Consider the following 12,404-nt stretch of genomic DNA (forward strand, 5'->3'; position numbering starts at 1 on the left):
GTAAATCTTGCTCTCTGAAAGGAAACTTTCCTTTGAACTGTACTTAAGTGCTGCTTAATTTGCACATTGCTTTTTAATGTGTGTATATATATATATATATATATATATATATATATATATATATATAATATATATATATATATATATATATATATATATTTGTTGTTGTTAAAATTGAAATAAGAGACAGTCTATTTAATATCAGTTTAATTCAATTTGTTTTAGATTAATACAGAAGAAAAGTATTTTTTTTATATTTAGCCAGTGTCATGTATTCTCAGCCACAGTATGCTTTAAAGGAATAGTTCATTTAAAGACAATAATTGTGTAATTATTTACATCAGGACTGGGTACCCTGATTTAAATCATTTCAAATCTGTATGCAAAATAGAGAATGATTTTTCAGAGCTGCCAAGAAATGGAAAATGAGTTTGTTTTGGAGCTTCACAGATTTCTGCAAGCTGTTGTTATATAGAAAGAGCTGTGTAAGCATTCTTCAAAAAAATAAATAAAAATGAAATAAAATAAAATAAAAAAATAAAATAAGTATTTCTTAAATAACCAATCAGAGTTTAAGATTAAGTTTCAGTCAAATTTAATTAACTTTCACGTTCACCTTCACATATTTGGGTAAATAATGTTGTCTTACCTGTTTTGGTATTTGCTGGTCATGTAATTTTTTTGCACTTTAGTAAGAACAGAAATGTTAAATTTTTTACTTTCAATTTTTAATACATTTACATCATTTCCTAACAAGGCAAAACATTATATGTTTCCAGCCACAAGCAATTTGTAAATAATTAACTTAAAAAGGGGGGGGGGGGGGTACCAGCTATTAATATCTTTTATTAACATCTGGACTTGGTACCATGGTACATGTTTTCGGATACAACCATGGCAACTCTTATGGTGTTTATATAAATATGATAATCATTCACTACCATTTCTTGTAACAGACTTGTATTATAAAGCGTGTGCCATATAAAGTCTTTCATAGACATTTTGTTTTTATTCACATCACTTGTTGACAGATATTACTGTATTAGCATTAACTTATTTTGATCAATTATTGATTAATTGAATAAAACTATGTGAAGAATCAACTGACTTAGCATGCATTTGTCTGTGTTCATTTCATAGCATTCAGTACATGATGTAAACTGCAATGGTTTCTGTCTTTTTGCTATCACAATTGTTATTTTACATAACTGGTCACATCTCATTGGCCTTCATCTTCTGCAATATTGAAAAACATTTCTATCATTTCATCTTTAGTGTCTTCCATGTAGTCAAATGGCTGCTCTGCCATTATGTTTACCATCTCAGATGGTGGATGGAGCGGCTCTAGGCTAAAATCTGAGGGTAACGGTACAGAGAACTTCTTGCAGATGTTGTGCAGGACACAGCAGGCTTTGATGGTACATGCCACTGACTCAGGTAACTGAATGGATCCAATGTCACGCAGGCACTGGAAACGGCTTTTCAAACTGCCAAAGACCTGCTGTGCACGGCCGTATAGCTGAGCATGTGCTTTGTTAAATCGCAGGGCTGCATTGCTTTTGATGCGAAAAGCCTCGACAGGTGTCAACACATGTCCACAACCGTGCAGACTTCTGCCACCTGTGGGAAACAAAGACAAAAAAATAAGAGGGGGAAGAGGCAATTGAAACACACTAAATTTCCTGACGGGAGTTCATTTTAAATCATTATTTTATTCATTTTACAGCATAGTATTGCAGGTAAGTTATGATTATTATTCAGAAGTTTTTGATATTTGAGGAGTTCATTTTAAATCATTATTTTATTCATATGTAGTAAACAACATAATACACAAAATTGTAACAAATATATATATTTATTCAGAAGTTTTTGATAGTTGAATTTTTAATAATGTCTCTTATGTTCACTAAGAAAGCTGCATTTAATATATATGAAATATTACAATTTAAAATACCCGTGACAAAGCTGAATTTCCAAAAGCTATTACTCCAGTCTTCAGTTTTAGTGTCTTCAAAAATCAATCTAATATGCTGATTTGCTGCTCAAGATGTTAAGATGTCAAATTTCCTATTATCAATGCTCAAAACAGTTGTGCTGCTTAATATTTTTGTTATTATTATTATTTTTAGGATTCTTTGATGAATATAAAGTTCAAAATAATGCTTTAGCAATTATCGATTTTAATACATATTTATGAAACTTAAATAATTGAAGACAGAGAGAGAAAGATGTCCCATTTTGGTGTCTGCGTCAAAATGATCAGACAGAAGTAACTTGACATACACAGAAAGCACATTAAATGCAAGTAAAGTGTCTACTTTAATGTTTCAAATAACTTTTTTGGAGAAAAAAAAAAAAAAGGAGTTAATAAATGGATGAAATAATGCTCTTATAGATCTTATAGGTCTTCAACCCTGCTCCTGGAGACCAACTTTCCTGCAGAGTTCAGCTCCAACCCTAATCAAACACACCTGAACCAACTAATCAAGGTCTCCAAGATCACTTGTAAAGTCACAGGCCAGGTGTGCTGATACTGGTCGGACAGAAACTGCAGAACAGTGGGTCCCCAGGAGCAGGGTTGAAGACCTATGCTCAGGGTAACAAATATATTTATGTAAAAATTAAACATACTTGTTCTGACCTGTACTTATTAAAATATATTAAAGAAGTGATCAAGTTAAATTTTATTATATTTTAAATGATTGATAACTTTTTGTTGACTTCATTCCTCAGAAAAATAATCAGGACACATAATTATAATGCAAGGGGAAGTTTTATTATGCTTCAGTGGTTCTTACCAATAACCCACGTATGACCGTGTTGAAATATGCTGAACTGTCTGCCAATGTCTGAATTTTCCCAAACAGTGCGTTCAGGGGTTCCTCCCGGACAGCACTGCTCCAGACTCAACAGATTCCCATCCACGTCGAATATGGCCTGCATCATGACTGAATGATAACCCATGGTGTTCATATACATGTGCTCCTCCCCGACCGGAGGGCTCACCTTCAGGTGCAGATACCCCAGCACTCCCACCACATGCGGGATGCCACTCAGGTTCTTAAAGGCTTGTGCTGCACCCATGCGGTCATTATAACTGTTCGGGAAAGTGATGAAATCAGGACACATTTCTGATAAGAGTTTGGTAATGGTCTTCACCGCCTCGCCCGCTGCTGTCTGATCTATTCCCAGCTGCTCTGTGATTTTACTGGGCAGAGACCCTTGTGCGTAGTAGGCAAGCGTGGCCAGAATGTTGGCTTCCGCGGGGGTCAGGCTGTGGCTGGGCGCAAACACGTCTTTCTTTAACCGGGCCTGGATGAAATCGACGATGAACCGCAAACACTGTCGATTGAGATGTAAAGTCTGAGAAATAAAGCTGTCATCCAGTGCGTCCAGGACACTGCGTGTCTCGGAGGCGGAGATCGGCTCACTGATGCTGGATTGTTTGTCTTGAGCTGTGTTGCTGATGCTGGGTGCTGATGAGGTGTTACACACTCCGTTTGTGAATAAATCATCCTGGACAGCAAACCACAGCGCTCCAGCTAAAGACATTATGAGCAGCTGAAGAAAAAGAATAACCTGTAACGTTAAATATATTCCTTTCGGTTATATTTGTTTATGCGTTAGATGTATTCATTTGACCGTCTGGCGTCCAGTGGTGGGACAGCAAACTTCTAGTGAACTGGACGATAAACCTGACATACAAAAATATTCAGATAGTCCACGAAAAAAAAAGTGGAATAACGACCGGGCATTCCTTAACCCAGCTCTTCTGCATAATGTCAGTACATCTGACCGCCAGCCAATGTAATGGAAAAACCTACATTGTAAATGCAAAACACAAGAAATTACTTCGAAACATGCCTGAGTTGTTCATGTTTAAACATCCGGGTCCTGGGTTTTTCACTTCACAATAAAAGTCCTAACAGCAGATAAAGAAAATGCAGTACGAAATATATATATATATATATATATATATATATATATATATATATATATATATATATATATAGATATATATATAGATATATTGATGACTGAGACCGAAATCAATTTATTGAAGCTTTATTACACACGTTTTACTTTGGCAAACTATTAGTTTCATTTGCATACACAGTAGACAGTTTCATTATTATTATTATTATTATTATTATTAAAATGCATTTTGAATAATGTGTTAACATTTACTTTATTCGTATGTTTACAGAAAATACAAGAAACTATATTTTGTGTAATAAAACCTGTTTTTTTATGGTAGATTTTATACTTGGTTAAAATATATATATATATATATATATATATATATATATATATATATATATATATATATATATATATATATATATATATATATATATATATATTTGGTTTGGCCAGGCAGATATGAGAGTTTGTATATATTAATTTATTTGTAAACAGAATGTTTATCTAATTTGTAAATATATTTAGCATATTTTGGTTACCTAGGAAATAAGCGGAATTGTGTAAGCTTATCGGTAAGCACCTCCCCTCGAACGCAGATTAGCCATTGGCAGTTGAGTATCAGTTGCACGGGGAGCAGAACTCGCCCTGCGTTCCATTTGGAAGGGCTCATCCCTATGCCCTAATCCCTTCAAAGGGTTTACCCTCCGGAGTGAGAGCTTCGAAGGGTTGAAGGGTGTTTTGGACCAAACAACTGTTTCTTGAAGTGCCCTTCTGGGTCATCATGAGTGCCCACATGAAGGGCACCGTCATCATGCAAAGAATCTGTGCAAAGGATCATGGGAGGCCGAAGTGTCCATCAGTTGTACCCTTCGAAATCCTTCATTCCGAAGGGCCCTTTGAAGGGGCCAGTTGTGAGCACTTTGGTTTGGAGCGACCCTTCAATATGGCGGCCATGATTGTTTTCACTCCGAAGTGCCCTTCGGAGGGCGATATAACTCGTTTGGAATGCACCATCGGACATCTGTAGTAGTGATGGGAAGTCCGGCTCTTTTCAAAGATTCGGCTCTTTTGACCCGGCTTTTTATTCAATGTTTTTATAATAGCCTTATTTTTATGCATTTTTTTGTTACAAAAAATTACAGATACTATTATTTAACATTTTAATAAACTTTCATTGAACAATTGAACACCGGTAACAGCAAACAAACCAAATAAACAAAGGCAAACACATTGCCATTAAGACACTTAAGTCTTTAGTGCAGGCTGGCATTTAGAAATATCTGATGCCTCAGTTTGGGTGTCCTGATGCGATTTCTCCTCTCTGATTTTTGTACTGTTTTTGAGAAGACTCTCTATGAGGGGTAGCTATGTTGCAACAATGCAGTGTCTTCCTACCTTGAGTTTAAAGTCAGCATGAAACGGAAGTAGTGATTGTCTTTCAGTGTTGCCAACTTCTTTCAATGGAAAGTAGCTAAAGCCAGATTGAAAAGTCGCTAAATGTCGCTAGATGTCGTCATGCGCTAATTAGCATATCCAAGACGTCATTGCGTCATATTGCGTTTTACATTTGTGTGCCTTTCTGTGCTCATACTGTATTTAAATAATATTCATTTTTTTTTCCTTTCATTTCGATCTCTTTACTTAACGTTCTGAATATTTTTGTAAATAATAGCCTACTGTAAATGCTCGACATGCAAATAAATCTTTGATTATGCTGACTGGAATTTTTGCTGGAATGCAGTTTAAATTTAAAATATTTCATTTTATTTTGGCTAATTAACAGACCATAATTATAAATACTATAGTATTTCGTTGAGGAATTAATCATTCGCACAGTTTCATTTGTAAATGTAAACACAGAACAATCATTTATTATCACAGATGGGCATAAATACAATCATAAAGTCAAAACTTTATTGGCATAATTGTCAGGTGTTTATTTGCAAAATATATGGTAGGCTAGTAAATACTAGCATAGCTAATTATACTAAACATTAACTAGGTAAAACGATAAACAAATTGAAAGGGGAAATAAGCATATATAACAATAAATATAAAAATATAGCTCTAATAAGTTATTGCAATAATAATAATATACAAATATTAAATGTTTAATGTTGATAAAAGTGTTTATCTCTGATAATCCCGGGATGCTATGGTCACACAGATTTGTTTGCGCATTAAACTCGTGGCCACAGAAAAAATATGTTGTTCCCTTAACATAAGAAGTAGTGGCCACGATATAAGGTTTCCTTTTCCATAAGTTAAAGTGCATATTCCAGGTTAGAGACCCCAGTGAGTCGATGTATAGAAAAATAATGTAGGAACTAGATTTTCTTTTCAACTATACTTTAAAATATGCTATTAAGGCTTCTGGGGTCGTTTTTGTGAGATAATTTTACTTCCGCATCTGAAAACCGCCAAAACCGGAAGTGATGTAATGAGAGGGAGAGCGGTCAATGTAAGCAATAGGAAAACAATGGATTGCAATGACGGTTCGGATGCTGAGGAAATTTCAAGTGTTTATTTACGCTCGTGACGGACCACAGGTACAACTATGAGCCTGCTATGGGGCCAAGAGAGCAAGGACAGGCCAGGATTAGACAGAACAATGGCAGAGGAGACAAGTTGAGTTGTGTGAGGAGAACAAGGCAGAGATAATTTATTATTCTGAGCTAAATACTTGTATGTATAAGTACATAGTAAATCAGCTCTGCCTTCTTTTATGGTAATGCTTTTACACGGTGTATAACGTTATTGCTAATGCTTACAAGCTAGCTGTGGTGCTTTACAACAATCTATACACATCTCGTTATGTCTCATTATTTAAATAATTTTATTCACTGATTTGGTTAGTAGCAAATGTTTAAAAACAAGACTTAAGGTGCACAGTTCATGTTTTCTTGGAGCAGCATCTCTGACGGATCCGTGAGCATAACGTCTCCCGTCGGTGGCTGAGCCACAGGTGGACCAGAATGAAGGTGCTGTGTGCATCAGCTCTGAGTCTCACTCGCTTCTTGCTTCGCTATCCCATGTTGAACTGCATCATATCACCGGGATGATAATCCTTCAGTGTAAAGTGATCGCTAAGGCTGCATTTACACTGCAGGTCTTGATGCCCAAATCCGATTTTCTGACTATATCCTATTTTTTTTGACGACCCGCTTACATCATCTTTTAAAAGTGACCAGTATCCGATTTTTGCATTTACACTATACACTGCTGAAACTACCAAGCGTAGACGTTCTGACCCAGAAAAGGAAGTAAAACAGCACAAAATACAATGGATGCAGATGCAAATAAAATTATACAGTGTTTTGCTTTCCAAAATATTTTGAAAAGTCAACAAAAAAAATCAGCAAAATATTGGTCTTGTACGGTTGAGAGAAAAAAGAGGACTTAAAAGACATGAAACCTCCGCATTGCTCCACTGTGTGTATCCTTCGTCCTCCAATCGCGCCTATAATAAGTCATGTGATCTCAGTTGGTGGCATCCACCTGAGTTGACGTCACTTTTTTAATGACGTACGACTCGCATTTACTGGGGAATATCCGATTTGTCTGCTTACATGGCACATGCAAATGCACGTATCCGATTTATTACCACATATGAATGAGGCCTGAATCCGATCTGAGAAAATCGGAATCCATGCGTTTTTTTCCTGCTTACACGTTCACCGGTCATATCCGATCTGTGCCACATGAGAGGAAAAAATCGGAATTGGGTCACTTGAACCATGCAGTGTAAATGGGGCCTAAGTTACACACCACGCGTTTCTCGAAGCAGATGCATTAGTGAAATCCCGTCTCTTCACCCGCACAAATGCACCCAGGCCAGGAAAATACTGTCCTATTTCTTGTTAGGAAACCTGTGTACGGACAGGCTGGAGTTAGTGCAACCTCCAACACAATAATTTACCATGACGATGATAAACTGAAATAAAAATAACTCCCGAAAACACACTGACTCACACCTGCTCACAGAGTGCAGCACATGACTCCCTCTCGTGACGTAATATGTTAAAAAAAAAGTGTTTTTTGAGAACGGTCAAGGAAACTGTAACGTTTTTTTCTTAATTTGTGCCCTCACGTCTTGTAAAACATTTTCAAATCCTGCATTAACAGTTCATATGGAATTTTCATACAACATTATGTATTAATGTGGCAAGCTGCTGTCGGGAATTTAACCCAGCGCCAACTATGGCAAGAAATATATATATAGACAATGCCACCCCGGAAATCGGCCGGGGACCTACCGTTATACAATGTACCACCAGCATACAGATACGTGGTGGCTGAGACAGATCTCAGACAACAGTATAAAGGATTCAACAAATTTATTCAAATCACTATTTAATACATACGAAATTCATAAGCAGTAAAAAAATAAGCGTTGATCATAAAAACATGAAATGCAAACACATTTTTCCAACTTCCGAACTGGGGGATTCAAGTTACTTATCCAATGAACACAGCAACCACTCGTGCCCTCACAACACAGCACCAACACCCACGTTGTGAACACTGCAAATCCACAGCCGCACCACCACCACCACACACAGGACACTGGCTAGGACTGGTACCCCCAATTCTGAAGGGAAAGGAAACAGAACAAGATAAGAAACAAATACATGCATTCACACACATACACACAGTCACATCTGCACGTCAAAGTATAGTTTTGTCAGAAACACTTATCACTTGCTGCCTGACGGAACCAAGGACACCAGGTTACTTGCAATCCTCACTCACTGGTACTCACAAACTGTGGGCAGCATAACATCTTGTGAAGTGTCAACCGTATGCATATACAAACAAAAATACAATAAAATACAACAGTCAATGAAGCAGTTCAATAGGAAATCCTCTGACAAAGAAACAGTCAAACACAATGGTCGTGTCAAACACTTAGTGATTCGTCACTGTAATTACCCCACCACAAGTTTTTAGTCAATAAATATTTGAGGGCAATGCGTCGCTTCAGACCATTCCGATCGTCAAATTAATCCACGTACACTACAAGGAAGTCGGTCAATTAAATCAGAGTATGCGGTGCAACAACAACATTCACCGTCTGGTAAATGGCAGAAGAGTAGTCGAAAGAATTAGCAGGCACAATGAAAGACAATCCGCTCCGCACGAAAGCTCTCCGGTGCCGAGACTCAAACGCATGCAGATAGTTTCAAATAGATCACCAAAAGCCTGCTGCAACACCTCCTGGCCCCCCGTGTCACTAAAAACACAAAAACGTGTTAAATGCAGAAATATAATTTACCGCCTCAAGATCCCCAGCAAACCCCTACATGTAACACCTATATGAGACATACACATGTGACATACCTGCAGATAATGACTCGCACTGACCCGCGCACTCACTGGCGTACGAGTTGGACGTTTGCAGAGATAAACGTTTATTCGCGTCTAAAAATCTCTCCTCAGCCACACTGCAAATTAAACTGGTGTCAAATTACCCCTCCCGACAACAGATAGTTATGCTGCCACTGCCACCAGTAGCTCTTACCTGCTGGACATAAACACGGCGCACAAAGAATGACGTCACGTCCGAGACCCCAAATGACACGCTACCTGGATGTCAATCACATCCCCTTTTATACAGGTGGAATGTACCACTTTCCCAAAAAAATGGTTGATCACATCACTACAATCCACCCCCCCCATTAGTCATCGTAGTCCCAACGATGAACAACTCTGCTAATCCCAAGGTCTAAACCAGGCCACCACGGAGTTAGCCCCCACAGTAGACGTGACAGAAATTTGATTAGCCTCACTCCCTACAGCTCGTGGTTAGCGGTACAGGTTGGAATGCTGGCCTGCCCCTACACGTCCAGTTCGTCTTGGGGCCCGTCCAGATATATTGGGCGTCCCCAATACAACGGATGCGGGTTCTAGATGTAAACTTACGCCACTCTCACCTACCCCTACTGCAGACCTGCTAGCCAAACTCTCGACCCCAGAGGCAGGAGTTAATCCCATTTCAGAAGGAGCTCTACTCACCTCTGCACCCCCTTCACTGACTGGTGGCGCTTCCACCACATAGGCTACATCCCCATCCTCCAATTCATCCTCCAATTCATCCTCCATCATCAGGGGTGCTGATTGTTCAGACTGATTCCCAAGGGATTCCATCGGAGCCGGACTGCCACGAACACAGGGTTTTTTAAGAGGTACGATGAACATGGCGGAGCTTACCCAGGTCATGTACAGGTGCTACCGTATACACAGACCCACCCTCTCGGAGTGCCCGAACTACCTGATATTTTATCGAGCTCCATAAATCCTGGATCTTATGCCGTCCCGAGAATCCATGCTCTCGCAGATAGACCAATTGGCTCTCCGTCAAAGGCTGCTCTCTTACCTGTTGATCAAACTTGGCCTTACGATTTTGAGCTGCTGCTTACAGCCGCTCTCGGGCACCCTCAAAGGCCACTTGGAGATGAGCCTGATGCTCTTCCATCCAATGGTGGATTCTACCAGACACTGGCTCTTGCACTCGGCCAAGCAAGAAATCCACCGGCAGTCTCGGCTCCTGCCCAAACATCAAATAGTAAGGAGTTTCACCCGTGGCTTGGTGGGGAGTGGTATTATAGCAGAATATCACCTGGGACAAACAAGAAGCCCAGTCCCTCTTTCTCCCAGTGGGCAACGTCCGCAATAAATTGTGCAAAGTCCGGTTAAACCGTTCGCACTGGCCATTACCGGCTGGATGGTATGCCGTGGTGCGAGACTTACCCACCTGATAGAGGCTACATAACTGCTGAATAAGATGGGATTCGAAGTTCCGGCCCTGATCAGAATGGATCCGCCCTGGAACCCCAAACTTATGAAACCACTCGTCCACCAAGACACGGGCCACGGTCTCTGCTCGTTGGTCTCGAGTAGGTATTGCCAATGTGAATTTACTAAAAACATCCGTCATTACCAGCACATTTTCGTGCCCAGAATGGGAAGGCTCCAGGACTGTGAAATCAAGGGCCACTATCTCATTTGGACGGGAGGACAGTAAATGTGCCATGTAACTCCGAGCAACTGGTGCAGCCTCCTTGGCTTGCTGACACCGCTCACATCGCTGTACCCAATGTGCTACATCAGCCGACATCCCTGGCCAATAGCACCGCTGTCGCACCAACTCCAGGGTTCGTTCAGTGCCTTGATGCCCATGACACTGATGTAATTGGGTCAGTACCTCAGACTGTAACACAGCAGGCAGCACCAGCTGTAGCACCTCTTCACCACCATCGGGACGGCAAACCCGTCGATATAACAGGCCGTCCTGTTCCTCCAGATGGTCCCACTGCTGAAGCAGCACCAACACCAGCTTGGACAATTGTCGTCGCTCTTGAGGTCCTGGGCCTTGCCCTTGACGCCAATACTTAAGGGCTGCACCAATAGTGGGATCCTCCTCCTGCAACAGCAACAGTTCGGGCCCAGATCTTCTTGGCAAAGCCTGCACAGCCCTCACAGTGGTGGGCGCTGCTGAACTTACAGGTGTGGTCCGTATCAACAGTTCAGGGACTAGTGTTCCTAACTGACTGTTGCCTTCCAAAGGCTGTCCCCCCGAAGGCAACCGTGATAATGCATCCGCATTCCGGTTGGACCTACCTGACCGGTACTGCACCTCAAAATCAAAGGCTGCCAGTTCAGCCGCCCACCGCTTTTCGGTGGCGCCCAATTTTGCAGTTACCAAATGGCTCAGCGGGTTTGTTATCTGTGCGTACAATACAACGATGTCCCAATAAGTATTCGCGAAACTTTTCAGCCATGGCCCATTTTAAGGCTAAGAGGTTTGTTATCTTTGAGTTGTATGTAGCGGTGTTACAATAAGTATTTGGGAGACTTTGGCTAGCATAAGCCACTGGTCTCACCTTGCCATCAACCTCTTGGGACAGCACTGCACCTAGCCCTACATGGCTGGCATCGATCTCCAAGATGAACGGAAGTTTAAAATCTGCATATGCAAGGATGGGTGCGGTAGTAAGTTTATGTTTCAATGTCAGAAATGCTTGTTCACACTGTTTGGACCACAATGCCCCCAACTCCTGTCTACGATTACTCACCTTCCCTTTACCTGCCTGGGTCACCAACTGATGCAACGGCGCTGCTACCTGGGCAAACCCTTCTACAAATCGCCTATAGTAGCTAACAAAACCTAGAAAGGTCCGCAGCTGTGACACAGTCTTGGGACAGGGCCACTGAGCTACGGCCTCGACCTTACCAGGATCTGTAGCTACTCCTTGGGACGATATTACATGTCCCAAGTACTGCACCTCTTCCCTAAAAAAGGCGCACTTTTCCAACTTAACCTTGAGGCCAGCAGCTCTTAGGTGTTCCAGCATCATCCTTAGCCGTTGCAGATGGTGTTGCACGGATGAGGAATAGACAATGATGTCGTCGAGATACAACAAGACAGACTGGTGTCGCTGATCGCCAAAGAGCCGCTCCATCAAGCGTTGGAAAGTGCC

The 12,404-nt window shown here is 40.6% G+C and overlaps 1 protein-coding gene across 1 annotated transcript; it reads right to left on the minus strand.

Moving 5' to 3' along the window:
- Positions 1 to 116: 116 nt before the first annotated feature.
- Positions 117 to 3,552, minus strand: LOC109049305 (putative nuclease HARBI1). The gene is made up of 2 exons (XM_042714136.1): positions 2,799 to 3,552; positions 117 to 1,620 (listed from the first exon to the last, which is right to left on the minus strand). The coding sequence occupies exons 1-2, from the start codon at positions 3,550 to 3,552 to the stop codon at positions 1,220 to 1,222; spliced, it is 1,155 nt and encodes a 384-aa protein (XP_042570070.1). The 3' UTR covers positions 117 to 1,219.
- Between the last annotated feature and the right edge of the window lie 8,852 nt (positions 3,553 to 12,404).

Source organism: Cyprinus carpio, chromosome A24 (genome assembly GCF_018340385.1).
Source record: "Cyprinus carpio isolate SPL01 chromosome A24, ASM1834038v1, whole genome shotgun sequence".
Classification (NCBI taxonomy): domain Eukaryota; kingdom Metazoa; phylum Chordata; class Actinopteri; order Cypriniformes; family Cyprinidae; genus Cyprinus; species Cyprinus carpio.